The 17,528-nt window shown below is 40.7% G+C and overlaps 1 protein-coding gene across 1 annotated transcript in view; it reads left to right on the top strand.

The window, feature by feature from the left end:
• SPTLC3 (serine palmitoyltransferase long chain base subunit 3) overlaps nucleotides 1-17,528 on the top strand; it is an 81,622-nt gene that overhangs the window by 40,788 nt on the left and 23,306 nt on the right. Inside the window, exons 6-8 of the mRNA XM_005428042.2 lie at nucleotides 3,848-3,972; nucleotides 6,603-6,696; nucleotides 15,979-16,084. Of these exons, the coding sequence (XP_005428099.1) occupies nucleotides 3,848-3,972; nucleotides 6,603-6,696; nucleotides 15,979-16,084 (325 nt within the window). The remainder of the gene's footprint in view (nucleotides 1-3,847; nucleotides 3,973-6,602; nucleotides 6,697-15,978; nucleotides 16,085-17,528) is intronic.

Consider the following 17,528-nt stretch of genomic DNA (forward strand, 5'->3'; position numbering starts at 1 on the left):
CAGGGATGCACAGGGTTCCCAGCTGCTCTTTTTTCTTTCAAGGCCTTTGTTGCTTGTATCAGTTTACTCTTCCAGCTTTTGTTTAACCTGAGGGGAGCAGGTGTTTCCCTGTCTTCTTTGGCTGTTAGAATTCCAAACATAAAATTCTATGACAGGATACTGTTGCCAGTGTTGGCAGTTCAACCAGTCTGTGTCATTAGTGTATAAGAACCTGAAAGACTGTATTGGGCAGACTAACCAGTGGCATAAACCACCTTGTCCAAGCTGAAAATGTCAAACTAAATAATGACTCGATGGATCATGGGAAGTCCATTTTCCAGCTTTATCTCTCTAGTAGTCTGGCAGTGACTTTCAGCCCAACAGCATGGGTATGAAAAAACAGTGAGTCTATGAAAGAGCCTGTCAAAACACAGTGTACTTCATGTTCCCTGTCACCAGAGTGCAGTGGCAAGTTAATGGAGGGAACTGGGTCATCAGATTTTGAAAAGGAGGGGATTTGCTGTGAGAAGTGTGGGAATCTGTGGAGGTGGTTCCCGTTGTGAAAGTCCACTTTTGATATGATCTGTGATCTTAAAACCTGTATAGTCTTGGATCACAGTAACTCCTGCTGTATTGTATTACAGCTGTTCAGCAAGGAAGAATAACTTTCAAAAGGATTTTGTCTCTTAAAGATGCAGGTACCTTTCTCTTCTTTTTTTTTGTCTTAAATCTTTCCTGGTGGTTTGGTCTACATTGTTTAGTTGTATCCTCATTTGTTGGGCCAAGCCAAGCTGTAGTCAGTCAGTGGGGAAATTCTAATGTCTGTTTATAGGGCAAGTGTGTATACAGTAGATTAAAAAGATATATCTAGCATATCACTTTTCATTCATCAGATCATGATACTGGTCTTGCATCCAGCACAATACAAAACATTTTAAGTGCCAAGCTAACCTTACTTGACATCTCTAAGGTTGTATTTAATGAGGAATTGTGTAATTACTGCCTTTGTTATGTAGCTTGAGATGCTGAGATGTTTCAGCTTGTGCCAGTTCCTTTGGATCACATTTGCATCTGTCTGGCAGTGCTGTTTATGCTTGTCATGGTGGTGGCTGTGATCAGCTGGGAATGATAGTGGACAAACCTCATCCCAGCAGCACATGACTGACCCCTTGTTTCTTCCAGTGGAGAGAGGTGATAGAATTGATGCCATTTGTACAGTGTCCAAGGACATCCTGTCTAGAAATATCTCCTGATATGATTAAATAATTGCAAAATTGTATGCTTTTTCAACTCTGTTCAATGTATACAGCTGCCATGAACTTCCCACTGACAGTACTGGTGTGTGTTGTATTGCTTCTGCAACACCTTACTTACCACCAACAATTGCCATGGTAATTAACATGATTCAAAACCAGGGCTCACTTTGCAAATCTTTGTCATTCAGGATTTTGTTTTGCTAACCAATTTCAATTTGTATTCCAGGATTTGTAGGCAGCAGGGACGTACGGTATCATCTGCATTCACACTTAGGATTAGTAAATAATAAGTAGGAATCAGTCACTATCAAAATGAGTCATTCTTCACCATGACAAAATCAAAAAAAGTAGGGGGAAAAATGTGCTGTTCTTTTGTGGGTCATCTAATAGGATCTTTAACAGAACAGTCTGTATTGAGTCAGGCCTTTCCTGTTTATAAAAACAGAAAACATGTGATGCAACCCCAAAAAGCAATTTAACTCCAACCCAGTGTCAGACTTATCCCTGGAAGAGTCAGAGACAATTGTGTCATGCCTTAAAATGCCTGCCTTGCAAAGCACACACTGCTTGTTTCTCATGCTTTCACAAACCTTCTAATTCAAGCTGTGACCATAGTGTGCTTGGCTTTGAGCTTCCATTTCAGATTTCATCTTCTTTTGGTGTGCTGAGAGCCCTGGAGTGACAAAATAACATCTGTAGGGAGCATTAAGGCAGCTGATCCTGCTGGAACTCTTAGTTGTCCATGGGCACTGTAGATTGAAGACTAGATGGGCCCAATTTGCAAAAAATACAGAACCTCAGAAATAAATGCTGAGTCCTGCTGGGCTTACACCTTATGACAGATTCTTACCCACATTTCCAGTGAGCAGCCCAGCTCTGAAACACTATTTTGTATTTTAGAACCTGGGTACTAAACAGTGGCTGTGTGCAGAGCCAGCTCACATCCTGTGTGTCTTGGGATGTACAAATTCAGAAAATAGCCATCTTGAAAGAGCTTCACACAGACTCAGCTCACAGGTAGTGGAGTTTCTGCAGAGTCGCATTTTCTGTGTCACATTATCTCATTCTCAGAGCAGAGAGACAACCCAGCCCCAGGTACATGCAGTGTGATACAAGGAGTGCAGAGACACTGGAGTAGGCTCAGGTCTAGCACAGCCCAGGAAGGCTCTGACAGAATCTCAGCACTACTGCTGTTCTTTACTGTCCATGTAATCCAGGTTTTTCAAGAAGCCACATGATCCTTGCTCCTTCTCTCCCTGCCTGATAGATATTTGTCACATTCTATTTCCAAATGGATGTCATTCTTACTTTAGATATTTAATGAGAAAAAATAATGAAAACACTCCTTCACTGTAACCAGCTGACTTATTGTTATTGCTGAAACTGTTCTCCTGATATTTATATTTGATTTTTTTAATGAGCTCTGCTCCATGATGAAGGTAAGATCATCTTCCTGACTCATCATTCTTGCTGAGACACTCTAGCCAAGCTTCTGCATTTCTTTCACTCATCTGCCTTTTGTCCATCACAGTGAACACAGCTTTCTTGTTCCATCCATTGTAATTCCCTTTGTATTATTGTGCCATCAGCTTGTGCATTCCAAGTGAGGTAACATATTCACTTGCCTAGTTTTTTTCTTCTGTTCTCTGATTACAGCCTTATTCATAGGGGAAGTGCTCTCTCAGAATCCACAGGCCACTCTCTTTTCTTCCCCACAGATCATCCTGTAAGAGTTCCTTCTGCCTTGGTCCCTGCAATGCACAGCCAGGCAACCAAAGACTAGAGAGGTGGCAAGTTGAGATGATTCCTTACTGTTCAAAGCTATCTGTTATCTCAGTCTCTTAACACCACTCTTTTGTTTATTTGCCTTCTGTATTTTGTCATCCTTCACTGTAAGCTGGGCAGGAAGGATACTGCTTTTGTTGGATAGTTGGAGAGCCTTACTTGTTTGGAGACTTCAAGCACTAATATCAGATAATTAATATGCAATAAAGAAGAGTCTAGTGTTGCATTATCATTTGCATTTGCTGTTGAGAGGAAAGAAAGAGCAGAGTTGTCATCAGTTACAGGGAGTGGAATAGCTTTTACCTTCCAAGGCAGAGAAAAATATGGAGAATGCTTTTGTTTTTCTATCCATATGAAATCCTATTTAAGAATTTTGTACACATACATCGACAGACAATAGAAAAGGAAGAATTTTGTTGTCACCCATTTTTGTTTTCACATCTGAGAGAACCCAAGAATGCCTAAAATGTTTGTCCCACATTTCCTACAAAAAGAAGGTATTTTTGTCCTCATTGCAGGGGAGAGAAAAAGACAACAAATTAGTCTTCAGAATAAACTATGTCAAAAGTTATTGTGAGAAAATAAAGCTTTTTTCCATAGCAACTGCTTTGCTGCCCTAACAGCAGCAGTATTTGTTAGCATTAGTCACAGCTGGTTTGCACCTCTTGCATTAGCCCACATGCACAGGATACAAATGGAAAACCTTCATCAGAACTTAATGTCACGTAGCTTAATGACACACTTCTAGCCTGTTCTTTTGTATGTTTTGTACATAATAACTTTCACAGTTCAATGAGATTTAAAATTCCCTGTGCTTATTTCTGCAGGCACCCTAGACAAACATGTAGAACTAGAGAAACTTGTGGCCAGCTTCCTTGGTGTGGAAGATGCTATGGTGTTTGGCATGGGCTTTGCAACTAACTCAATGAATATTCCAGCCCTTGTTGGAAAGGTGAGTACTCCCTTCAGAAACACGTAGAACAATCATTTATTAATTGTTTTAACTGCTCTTGCAGTACTCTGGGCTTTCAGTGAGTGGAAAGGCTTGATCGAGGAACAGAGCTTGGTATCAGGAATGTGTGAGTCACAAAGCTGATGACCTTGTGACTTTAAATATGCTCCTTTATCACCTGTGCTAGCTCTGAGTGTTGCTATCACACATACCTAACATCTGCTGAAGGATCAGTGATACAGCTCTCTAGCTCCTCTTAATGAAAGTTGCTTCTCCTTAAAAAGTAACCAAATGTTATGAATCCCATGTCCAGATCTTGTGGGATGAAGTATTCAGGCTACTTGCTGAGATTTTGCCCAGCTTCCTGTGGTGAAAGATGATAATTAGGATAGTTTTTACCACACTTTGAGAAAAGGAAAAGCACAGTGCTTTGCATTGCTGGGGAACAGAGCTCCAGCCAGCCCTGCCAAGAAAGCTGGCACCAAATCTAGTCAAAAGCTGTGATCATGTTAGAAAAGTTGGGTTCTTAGTGCTGAAGGAACCTCCTCTCCAGTTTGGAATAGATAACTCAAAGATTTCCATCATCCTGTCACTGGTAGCTGTGGACATCACAAACACTGTGCTGATACTGATAGCTGGAAAATGAGTAACTCCTCCTTGGCTTGTCCAGGTGTGGAGCACCTTGAAGTGTGCCATGGAAGCACAAAGCATGACCTCCCTCTTGGTGGAGGTAGAATGAATTCATTCTGTGGTGTATGACCAGGACTTCTGACACACCAGCATAGAGGTGCAGTCACTTCACTCTCTGTTGAAGATAACTGCAGCTTTTGCAAGATCTCTAAAATACATGTACACAAGTGTTGGACAGGGAGAGTTGCTTCAGTCATCCAGAACATGAACTTCAGTGCTGGAGAACTTGTCCAGCAGTTTCAAGGGGAACAGATACAGAGAATTAATGAAGGTAAATTTATGAAATTGGAAATATGCAGTGTGAGATATGCACTTGTCTTAGCTGTATAATAATTTTCCCTCCCCTCCCTGGTTTCATGTAGAGATTCAAGCCTCTGTCAGAGGCGGGATAGATATAAGTGGCACAAATAAAGATATTAATGTATGAATTTTTAATAAATAAATATATGTATATACATATATATTTGAAATTTCTGTATGTATTATTATATGTATTGCAAATATTATTCAACTACCCTATGTTTGAGAGATTTACTCCTATGTTTTCCTCTATAATTAAGTCTAGCAGCTACATTTTCCTGTCAAGCTGCATCTACACTTACTGTTAGTTCTGCAAACCAGTCTCTGTGGAGATTGTATCTCTTAACCTAAGCCTAATTTAGGATTCCAGAATAAGTTTTTGCTTAATTATGTGTTGCCCTTTGAGTAATGAAACACAGCAAAACATGTTCAATAGAAAGCAGAGCTAAACAAGGGTTCAAGCTTAAATTTCAACTGAGTCCTGCCCCTTGTTAATATAATAGACAAGTTTACTTCTCCCACATTCCTATTTTTGTTTCTAAAAACAAAAGGAGTTTTCAGCTGAGTTAATTAATAAAAAGTATGCTACAGGTTAACTCTATATGCATTTACCAGAGAAAGACTCTGGTCTCTAAACTTCACTCACATCCTAATGGAGGTGGGACTGACAAGGTATCAGTCTCTCCTCATCTCATTTCTGCAGTCCAAAGGGCTGATGTCAGGCCAGCCTCAGTATTACTCCTCCTTACCCTACTGCTGTGCAGCCTTTATATGTGGGGTGGTGGCTGCATTTTCCTTACAACTCAAAATGGGCTGTAAACAGGTGATAGAGGAAGCAACATTGCCTGATTTTATATAAAGCACTCAGTCTTTAATAGGGTTATTTGCTGCTTTACAGTTACAGGAAATATTGGGGCCCTGTGCATCAGATAGGAATGCCTGAAAATCTGATCCCACTATTTCAGCCTGTCTTTGAAGTGCACCCCTGTAGGAATGTGCCCCTTGTTGACAGAGTGACAAAACTATTTTTTGTCTCTTAAAAAAGGAAAAAAGCTTAGAAGTTTCTCTCCTCAATTAAGTAAAAAGACACCTCATAAGACCTTGGGGACTTCACCTCAAACTTAAGGATAGCCAACTGGACATGAGCCAAAAAGTCCTGCCTAAGGAATTTACTAAGAAAAGGAAGAGAACAAAGAACCTAATGGCTTTTGTGAGGTGTTTTACCAAGAGCAAGAACCTCTTGCCCCAACTCTTTTTTTTTGTTTGTTTGTTTTTTGGGGTTATTTTTGGTTTTTGGTTTTGTTTTTTTGTTGTTGTTGTTATTTTGCCTTTTATTAAAACTTTTCTGTTTCCAACACTACCACAGAAGCCATCCTGCTGATTTTATGCCATCTGAGGTGGCTCAACTATCTGGGGTGTGATATAAATCTCCAAGAACTTATTAGACGTAACTCAAAGAAACCCTGTAACACACCCCAGCACCTTCAGGAAAGCGGCAGAAAATTCATTTAATGTTTAATCCTTACAGCTTAACTGGTGCAATGCTCTATCACAGACACCTGTGTATTACCTGTGTATGCTGCACACGAGTCTGCAGCCTCCCAGTTCATGCAGATGCTCACTGTACTCCTTCTCCACAGGGCTGCCTCATTCTAAGTGATGAGTTGAACCACACTTCTCTCGTGCTCGGTGCGAGGCTTTCAGGCGCCACTATTAGAATCTTCAAGCATAATAGTAAGTATTGAAGTTGGAAAATTTTACAGACCTCAAAGGCAAGAATGATTTCTTTTAATGCTTACTTTGCTGTCAGTTGCCAGATGATGCGTTTGTCCAGGCCGGAGGATCAACTGTTTAATATTATGAGTGGTTTCTGATGGGAAAAATAATAGTGCAATACTATAATTGCTGTTGTGTCTTTTTGACTTGCTGAATGACTGTGTGCTGCCACAAAAGTTTTATTGTTATTGTCATTGTAGCCGAAACTGTAGAAACATACTTACAAAAACATGCCTGTTTCCAGCAGGTTCAGTGAAACCAGAATTACCTTAACATGGTATTCCTTTGAAGCAGTACTCTGAATTCCCAGAGATCTAATAGCAAAGATGCAGATGGTTATATCAACGGCATCATCCCAAATATTCTTTGAAATAGTATTTTAGTACAGAAATCACACATTAACTCTGCAATTGTAATAGTTTATCTTCTAAAATGCTCATACTCTCTAACTTTTATTCAGTTAGTGTTGCTGTGGTTACTGGCAGAGACATTAGGACTGCCTTTGATGACAAGAGCTTGTTCTTTTCCCTTATTCCCTATTAGAGTTCCCTTTTCTATCCTCACTGCTGCCAGCAGGCAAGAAAGGTTTAGAAGCTAGTGTAGTGGTGAGAAATCAGAAGAGTGGTCTGATTACCTTTCTTAATGGCTAATACAATCCCTTGTCTTTAGTAAGTGTTGCTTAAGGGAAGCAAAAATGAATTATGCATATGCTGTAAAAGGCCTAAGGAGGAGTTGGAATGAAAAGAACACTATAATTATACTATAAGATGTTGTTATAATTAATATCAGTTCATAATTTGGGCAAGAAGCAATTTCTGAAGATCATTCGAGGATTAAAGACCATCTGAACCATGAATATTTTTACAGAATTAACTATTCATATAACAACTGTAGCATACCCCAACTTGGTCCACTTCCACAAATCTGGATATGCTAAGCATGGTTGCCACACCAGTCTTTTCTCAACTTTTGCTTGGTTGTTCAAAGCCTTATCCCATTCAATCAGGTTGCATCATGCCCTGAATGTTGACCTCTTACTGCCCAAATCCAAACACTCTCAGTCTCTCCACCCACCTGTGCTGTGTGCAGTCCAACTGGCTTGTGTCACTTCCCACATCATTTCAGAAAACATTTCAGTCTGAGGAGTATGTTACTCTCAGCTGTGAAGATATCACCTGGAGCTGTCATGCTTGCTTTAAGGAATTCAGTTTCTGACCATTCCTCAATGTCTCATTCCCCTCCCCAGAACCTGATACCTAGTCAGCTTCTGTTGTACTGACAGTAAATTAAAGCTGATGCTCTTCTGAATAATGGGTGAGCCTAAAAATAATAGTGAGCTACCCAAACACCGCTAATCTAACCCTGGAAAATGCAGACAGTTCCTTTAAGGATCTTGGCAAACCTCAGTGGAAGCCCATCCAAGGGGCTTTGGAAAAACTCATTGGTTTCAGGATTAAGGATCTTATTTGCCAAAGACAGCCTTATATGCCATTGCTGGGACATCGCCTTAGCTTACTTCCAAAATGAAACTTTGGGAACTTTTGCAAGTGACAGGGTCTTTGGTGTCAAGATGACTTTGAGGTGTTAGAAAGTCTCTCTTTCTCAGCTTTGAGACTGAAGAAGAAGGCAGAACTTTTTGGCTTTCATTTTCAAGGTTGTTTATTAGCTTTGATTTAATACATTGTCTTTCTCTGACTTGCTGAGATCTGTCTAACACGTCGGTTTGTGGCATACTGACCACCTTGGGGCGGTGTTATCTTTTATACTAAAAATTATGTGTACATTATTTACAATAATTTTCTAATACTTATCACTTATGTTAGACAGTTTGTCTTTACTCTAAATTAATTTAAAAGTGTTACTATCACAGCAGAAGATGGAGGCTAAGAAGAAGAAGGAGAAAGACTGGACACGCTTAGATTCTTCTATTCTTCTATTCTTCTATTTTGTTTCTTGAACCCCCATTCTAAAAACTTTAAAATTCTACATTTTCACTTGGTGATAAATTCACTATCATTCTATTCAAACTCTTGTGGCTTGCAACTCTTTGCACAAAGTTGGTAATTGTTTCTAAGGGTTAAAATCAAAGGCACAGGGGTCTTTGACTCCGTGCCAAGGTCTCCAAGCCTCCTGCCAGGGTCTCGAGTCTTCTAGGGCAGTCAGAGGAATTTCTTGGGTTCCGACATGCAAGTACTGGTTGGAATTGTGTGACAGCTTTTGTTGTCACAATTCTGTAGTCTTGACTCTAAACTGCATTTAGAGAGAACTTTACATGCCCATGCTTTCTCTCAGCCTGCTCTGAGCCTCTCAGCTTGTTATTTTTATGGTTAAAAAGTTGTGTCTTATAATAATATTTCCTTAATTATACCATGAGTTACACATCACTAACAACTAAAATCACTCATGCAGAGATGTATGTGAGTGCCTTTTGCTTTGGGGGAAATAGGATGTGTTTTGGGGGAGATAGCAGTGGAAGGCATGACCCAGCAGGACTGCCTTTGTAGGATGCATGCTTTCACCCAAAATGGAGCAGACAGCCTCGTGCCCTCTTAGTCTGTCAGGGAGTAGTGTAACACAAGTCAGTACAGCATAAAAATTACTGACCAGAAGTGTATTAATTAGTGACCAAAAATTCCAGCTTGGGTGGGGAAGGTTCTTTTCATTCAGACATATTTTGTTTTGTTAGACCAGAGCTGTGTTGCTTGTGCTCCCAGAGCCATTCTTGCTCATATATGGGTATGTGACATATACAGGCATGCCCAAATTGTCAGACTGGCACAGTGATTGGTGTGAATGCAAGGTTCTGCTGTATTGACCCTGTGCAGGAATAGAAAACTTTGCACTTTGAGCTACTGCTTTAAGATCTTTAATAAGCATTGATTTCACCATCAAGTTCTAACAAGAGCATAAATCTCTATCCTCTTTACTTTCCCTGCTCTGTTATGGAAAAACTCTCTGTCTAAGGAAAAATGATACAAAACTTTGTTCTATGACAAAAATATTTCACAGAGAAGAGAGTAAAATCTACCATTTTAAACTTGCTATGAAGTACCTTCATCTTTCAAAGGCTGTACTGTAGCTAATTCTGTAAAATTATTACTTTATTTCAAAGCATGAAATCTGGAATAAGGATTGATTTGTCATCTTTCAAAAGTAAATAATTATTATTTTATTATTAATAGAGGATTGTTTCATTTGTAAGACAAGAAATAATCTCTACCTATTACCTTAATTATGTATAATGTAGTTCTTGTAGAAGTTAATGAAGTTCTATTACAGTAAGTGGGTAGCTCTCTTAGACATTACACTTTCCATAAAATTCTGTATAGCTTTTCTAGAACAGACAAAATCCATAGACATCTCTGCTTTTTCTAGGTGAAATAAAAGGCATCTGGATATATTTCCTTTTTGACAAAAACATTGCATGGGTATATGAGAAGGTTTTCAAGCCCTAAAGTGGTGCTTTTCCTAGGTGAAATAAAAGGTTCTCTTTACTTTTTGACAAAAACATTGCATGGGTGTATGAGAAGGTTTTCAAGCCCTAAAGTGAATAATAGGGAAAAAAAGTGCTGTGGACCTATAAGTCTGTTTTTATTTGGACATAGGAATGTGCCCTGCATCCTGACTGCCAGTGAACAATCCCTTCCTTGTAAACCGACAGGAATTTACAGACCTGGGCTGAGAGAAATGCACAGGCACACACACCTAAAGATCATCTATGTGAGAGAAATGGAAGGGAATATTCCATCTTAGCCCCAGAGCTAAAATCTGTTGAACAGGGCCTTCCCTTCCTGTGGGCTCTCCTTAGCTCTGTCTCCAATCTTCACCCTGCTAAGGGCATAGCAGTATTGGCACATGGGTTTTGGCCTTTAAGGGAGATTTTCTGTGTCAGGCATTTGTGAGGTTTTGTGGGTGCAAGCAGCAAAGTTCAGCTCCCTGGAGCCCCTGCTCTGAATCACAGGTCTAAGGGATTTTAATTTTTTTTTCAATTTTATTTTAGGGTTTAAGCAGTCCTAAATATATGCAGTAGTGTTTTAGTGGACTAAAATCATTCTGACCTGCCCACAAAGCACCTGCCTTTTGTCTCCCCTGCTGTGGGGTGGACACCCCTCAGGTTGCTCTTTCCTAGGCAGGGATTTTTTTGGGAAGATAGGACAGAGCTGCAGTGCTGCACTGGAATTCAGGCAGCAGCAATGTGCAGTGGGAGAAGGTGGGATGCTAAAACATCTCTCCACCATTGGGGCAGTAGTGGCCTGGGCTTGGTCAGTTTTTTTGCTAGAAAGTGTCTGATGTTACCCTCACCAGCTTTGGTCTCCAGGGAGTCTCTCCCACCTTCCCCAAGTGACAGGGTTGGGGGTCCCTCAGTTAAATGGGGGCTAAACTCAGATGTTTTTACTTTCTGTCTCAGGGAGAGATTGGCTGGTTTTGACCTTTTTTTCTTTTTTTCTTTTTAATTTTAAGGCAATCTTTTACTAACATCACACATTTAAAAGCCCTTTTTCAGGACCTCTGACCTTTATCTGGTTAAGTATTAGCCAAAATCCTTGACCCTTCCAATAAAACCTGAAAAGCAAAACCAAATATTTAGCCATTAATCAGCCTGTGATTTTATCAAGGTGTTTCTCTCACAGCAGTTCTGGGTCTTATACTGGTATCAGGTGTTCCTTCAGTGAACAGATGAGGGTGTTATGGACTGATTATATCCAAGTGAGTTCTGGTCTTCCCAGCCTGTAAAAGAAGGCACCATACAAGGCTTAGGATTTGTTTATTCTTTCTAATTCTACTACATTTTTCCCATGGAGCATCAAGCAACTCAATTGCAGTCCCATTTTCAGGTTTAGATTTGCAATTGCCTGAAAAGTCAGAGGGAATGTTGTGACAAGGCACAGAACTCAGGCCATGGGGGAAAAAAATATTTGCAGTTCTCTTCATTGCAAGGGATTGCAATGCATTGCATTCACTGAGCAGTCAGAACAAGTGATCCTATGAGGAAGGCAGGAAATTGCAAAGCATAACCAAGCACATTGGTTAGGTGAAAATCCAGCCTGTAATCTGGTTGTTGAATTGCATCTGAATGGCAATCAGGGCAATACATTCCTAGCTCCTCCTTATGCACCTTTTCAAAGTTGTGAAAGTAGTAATGGATTTTTTTTAGTTTCTCACAGATCAAGTAGTTGACAAGAAGTGTGTGATGCAGGTGTGAGTTGTCCAGGTTTCCATACAAAACAGTTTCCAGCTTGAACAACAATTGTGAATTTATGTTAATCCAAACTCTGGCATTTCTCAGTCTACTCAGTCAAATTACTGCTTTGCAGTTCAGATACAGGTGCCATGTGAACACCTTGAGAATGCACAGCTACCTGGAGGAGCTGTACTTAATAATGAAGGAACTTCTAGGTGGCAGAAGGCCTTCAATTTTCAGAGCAAATATATTCTCTAGCTAAAAAGAAGGGAATTAAAGAAAATAAAAAAAAGAAGTGGAAAACTAAGTGCAATTAATTAAGCAAGCAAATAAAATAGGGGCGAAATGAAAGAGATAAATAAGCAGGTAAAAATTACAAAGAGATCTCTTTGGTTGCAAAACTCCAAGAGTTTGTGGTGGCTTGGTACAAGATGGTTCCTTAACTTTTAATTTTTTTTCCAACTGTGTAGGTAGCCCTTGAATTTCAGAAGGGAGGGCAGTGTTACAGCTATTACAGAGCAGGATGAAAGGCACATTACCCACTAAGATTTTGTGCTCCTTGGAGCCTCTGGCCACTATCAGACACAAGATTGTTGCCCAGATAGGTGGACTGCAGCCTAATCCAGTTGGGTGTAATTCCCTGTGACACACACAGACGCTGCCAGGGCAAGGAGACTGGTCTGTCCTGCTCCCTGCATGCTGTGTCTGCCTTCCCCCTCTCTGCCTTGAGAAAGCCACATCTGACCTGCCAAGTGTGCACAGGGAGCTTTCTTGAGCCATTGCCCTTTACTTTCAGAGAGATTGGTATTTATTGAGGGGCAGGGAGGGGAGTCTCAGACTGTTGCTGTGGCTGCAGTGATCACCACTCCCACGTTCCAAACAAAGATATTTGTGTGCAGCCACGGGGTCTGTGCCACCTTGCACGAGAGTACAAAAGGGAGGAACTGAAAATCAGAGTTACAAGCACAAAGCAAAAAGAAGAATGTGACGAGAGCAGCAGCAGTCTGTTTATTTTAATTAAACAGGATTCAGCTGACATCACACAGAAGGTTTCCAGCCCACACAGGGGAAGGGTGATGACATCCCCAGCATTGCAGTGTAAGGATGAGGGGTGGAGACATGATGTTTCCCTGAGCATGCTGTGCTCCCTCCAGAAGCCTGCTGTCCCACCTGCACTGCAGGCAGCATGACACTCTGCCTGCCCAGGTTCAGACTTGCTCCAGCCCACTGGCAGTTTGTGTTCCTGGTATTGCTCTTGAATTAACTATGAGAGATCTCAAACAAGGGTTATGCAAGTCCAGCAACCCACTGATAGATCCACTGTCCCCTCTTAGGAAACTTTATCCTCCATATCTGGGGAATATGCTGTAAGGAGAAGGTGGAAAGTGAAACATGGACAGATTTGGTTGTGCTTTGACTGATTAATCAAGTCAAATTCTTAACTCTACCTCCTGGGCTGGTGAGCAGTTGTTGGCCATTGCTGCTGAAAACTCTGGGCTGGTGATGGTCAAACAAGGAAGCACTGTTATTTTCTCTATAACTGGTTATTCAAGATGGACTCATGCAGCTCATCATCTTAATATCCTAATGTCTCTCAATCTAACTCTATTTAATGAGTAAATAATTTGATATCTGAAAGTCATCTGAGGTTGTGCTGTTGTTTTTCCTGGCATTCAGTAGATCCCACTTTCTCAAAAGCTTAAGCACAAGCACACAGAGCATTGTTTTCACCTTGAAGAACAGAAGCAGCCTTTTGTGGGGAATACTAAAGATTTTTTTCTTTCTGCCTGTTTCCCCTTTCCAAGTGAGGCAGTTAATAGATCAGTAAATTTCATTTGCACATGAAAAAATTATGTGTTGACTATTACAGGCTTCAGAAAGGGTCACACATACATGTTTTTCAAAATGAGACATCAGAAAGAAAGCGAGATAGCTCTGATCCTGCAAACAGACGTGTTCTTAGCCTGTACTCCAGCAGGACTATATTATGTGTAAAATCAGGGAACCTCATCTCTTGCAGAAGTTCTCCCCAGTCTGAGGTCTCATGTTCCATGGTAGTTTGGACAGAGGACTTATTCACAGCCATGTCTTTTTTAAAACAGAATTATATACATTTCACTTCATTTCCTCTCTCCTTTTTTTTTTCTTTTCATGTGCATGTGCTAGAACAACTAAATGTTCAAGCCATGCTTTTAGCTCAGAGGCAGAATGGCTTTTCTGAAGTCAAGAGCCAATCTGGACTGACACATAGAACACTGAATTGAAAAACCCTGTGTGATTCAGAAAAGGGGTTCAAAGGTCCCAAAAGGATTTAGAAGACACTGACATCTGTAGAGAATAGTTTGGTGGAGAAAAGGGGATGTCTAAGTTTTCCTGTGAGCTCTCTGTCATCCTGAGGGAGCCCTTTAAAAGGAGTTCTAAATATTATCTACTTGAAACAAAAGAGAATGTGAGCAGCTGCGAATTCTCAGCTTGGTTTTAACTTTCTCATACAAAGCACCAAAGAACTTTCATTTCCTTGGTTGCCATCTAGTGGAAAGTGTGCTGTCTGCACTGCATTATTCCTAGCAGCATTCTCTATCTCAGAGCTCACTGAGGTGTGCAGGCCATTGCACCACTGAAACAAGGGGCAGCTGATATTGTCCATGCCTATTTTGTGCTTTGTAGAGTACAGCAGGGACTTGCTAGGTCAGGTGCAGAGTTGCAGCTTGGTTACTGAGAACTTCACCTTCCACCAGCATCCCTGAATATTCCTAGGAAGAGGTGAGGCATCAGGATGTGGAAGGGTTCAGATCATAACCTGGCCATCTCTCAGGGCACAGGTTACTCACATTGGCCAATTAATGTGCAGATGGCTCCAGTCCTCTAGGGTAGAAACCAAAGTATGGGTCAATATTAATATTTCTGAGGTGTATATTTTTTCCTCAGGACAATTCATTTACACATTAACCTTGTGCTATTGTAGAAGGTTGTATCAGCTGTGTTGTGTTGCTGAAGCAAATGGGGTTGTGTTGTGGGAAAATGCCACTGATTTTCTCAGCCCATGGTTTGAGCTGATCTGTAGTGTTATTTGGGTATTATGAGACTCTACAGGATGTTCTTGAAAAACATTCTGAAATGCCAATCCAGATTCCTGAAAAGCACCCAAATAATTCATTTTGAAGAGTATCCATTCATTGGCGACACCACAATGCTGGTGCATTGAGAGTCACATTTGGCCTGACCCTGATTTCTGTGGTATATTTTCTTGCTTCTTCCATCTTTTTCAAAATTTCAATGGCTTTCCTTCAAGATACTTTTTGATGACCCACTCTCAGCCCTTAAGGAAGCAGCTAAGGATCATAACCTTATTCCAGGCCTCCTTATATTGAAGACTTATATTGAAGTCTTGCCAGTGCCAAGCATTTAGGCACCAGATCAGTGTATCCATGCCATGTGCTTGTACCCATCTGCCTCTTCCTCTCTCACCAGCAACCTTCCACTTGCTTTCCTTCTTGAGGAGGACAAGACTTCTCTTGCTGCCATCCTTATGTGCTTCATGCAGCCTTGTCAAAACCTTTGCTGAGGAAATGCTTGTTCTTTGTGAGCTTGTGGTTGGAAAGCGACTAAAACTCACAACTGAATCCTTGATAAATTATGAGTATCAGCAGCCCCTACACAGAACTGCTGGCAGTTAGCCTCAGTACTGAAGCAAAGTGATTCCCTTTTGCCTTTAAATACAAATGTATGCTGAGTATTTCTAGAAGTTTCCCAGATCAGGTGAATAACTGGAAGCTTTTATAACTCTTCTTGTCACTAAATTGCATTCACAGCAATGAAAGGAATTGTTGGGTCTTGCCTAATAATAAAAGAAGTTTATCTTTAGGACACTCTTTTTTATGTTGTCTTTTTCTGGCTAGGAAAAATAGCACCCAAGAGAAAATTGAAAGTTCTTGACAATTTTTGTTAATGTTGTCTTTTGCTGACTAGGAAAAATAACATCCAAGAGAAAATTGAAAGTTCTTGACAAAAAATTATTAATGTTTTTCCTTCTTCCTTTTCCTTATTTTTAAATAAAGATATGCAGAGCCTCGAGAAGCTGCTGAGAGATGCAATAATATATGGACAGCCTCGCACCCACAGAGCATGGAGAAAAATTATCATCCTGGTGGAGGGCATCTACAGGTATGTCTCTGTGGTAGAAAGATGAGTATTCCATCATTTCTGAGGACAGAAGGATGAATTGAGGGGTGCAAACTCTGACTCTAAGTATCTGAGGGAAATCTTAATGAGAGGGGAAGTTGCACTAACTTTCTGTGATCTCATTAATGTGTTGATTCCCATTATGACAGCCTGAACCTTGTATCCTATAGCTACAACTAGATCCTGTACATTGTTCTGAATGTTGATTTAGCAAATAACAGTTGAGTGGGAGATGTACTGAGAGCAAGACAGGTAAGGTGATGTATGTTGTGACAGATGTGATAAAGTTTGTGGAACTGTGGTTGGTGAGGGGTTCTGCTGAGCAAGCTGAGCTTTCTGGAGTTGTTTTTTACACATGGGCAGATCAAAAGACAACTATACAGAATTTATTAAGCTCTGCATGCCCACTTCTTGCCCAGCTGCTGAAATCTTAAGCTTAATTTAGGTTAAGTGATATCAGCACCTTTTTAGTAGCTAGTGCTGGGTCTAATAGACTCGCACTTTAACAGGAAAATTGAAAGACTGGCTTTCAAATAATTATGTAGTGGTATTTAACATAGCCCTAGTCCCTGGAGGAGTTCAAATGAGAGAAGTGCCTTTGAGAATGCATCTGATAATAGCAGCTTCAATAATACAATGTAATTATAGAGCACCTAAGTCAGGTGTACAATGTGTAGTGCACTCATGTGGTGCATCTTAGACCCAACAAGAAAGGCAAACAGTCGCTGGAGTTGAGCAGCAAAGCAGTGGCACCAGCCAGGCTCATCATCCTGGCCTTCATCCTGACCACTGCTCCAGTCTGGAGAAGGCAAGAGCTCATGGAGGAGGAGCCACTCCTGGGTGGGAGCTGGAGAAGGGAAGGGCTGAAGAAGAAGGGGTGTGAACAGAAAGAAGGTTTGCAGGGATGTAGGCAAGTCTACTGCAATGATGACAGGAGATGGGGGAGCAGAACAAGGGTGGTTTGGGGAGTAGCAATACCTGCCCCAGAGAGAAGGAAACCAGAACCACTCATTCACAGGTCATGACAGGGTTTATAAAAGTGCCATTAAAACTTTGTATGTGGGGATTGTATCATGTGTTGCTGAAATACAGCCAATCTCAATGGGCAGTCACTTAAGCCATTTTACTGCAAAATGCTGGCACAGCTTAGCCAATTAGGTTTTTTTTTTGTAAGAAATCTTCTAGGATCTCATGTCATCACAACTTCATAGCTGTCAGTGCTTTCTTTTTGCGTAACGTTTTCCATCTGCAAAGAGACCAAATCAGTCCTTATCTAAACACCTGTCACTCAGAGGTGAAACAGGATCAGCAGATCAGCTGATCCAAAGCAGGCTGAACGTGTCCTTTCAACCAGAATAAACAGAGCAAAACTACAAATAAACATTGCTTGGCACTACTAAAAGAAAGCTTGGATTTAAGGGCTTTG

The sequence above is a fragment of the Geospiza fortis genome, unplaced genomic scaffold, assembly GCF_000277835.1.
Source record: "Geospiza fortis unplaced genomic scaffold, GeoFor_1.0 scaffold185, whole genome shotgun sequence".
Taxonomy (NCBI): Eukaryota; Metazoa; Chordata; class Aves; order Passeriformes; family Thraupidae; genus Geospiza; species Geospiza fortis.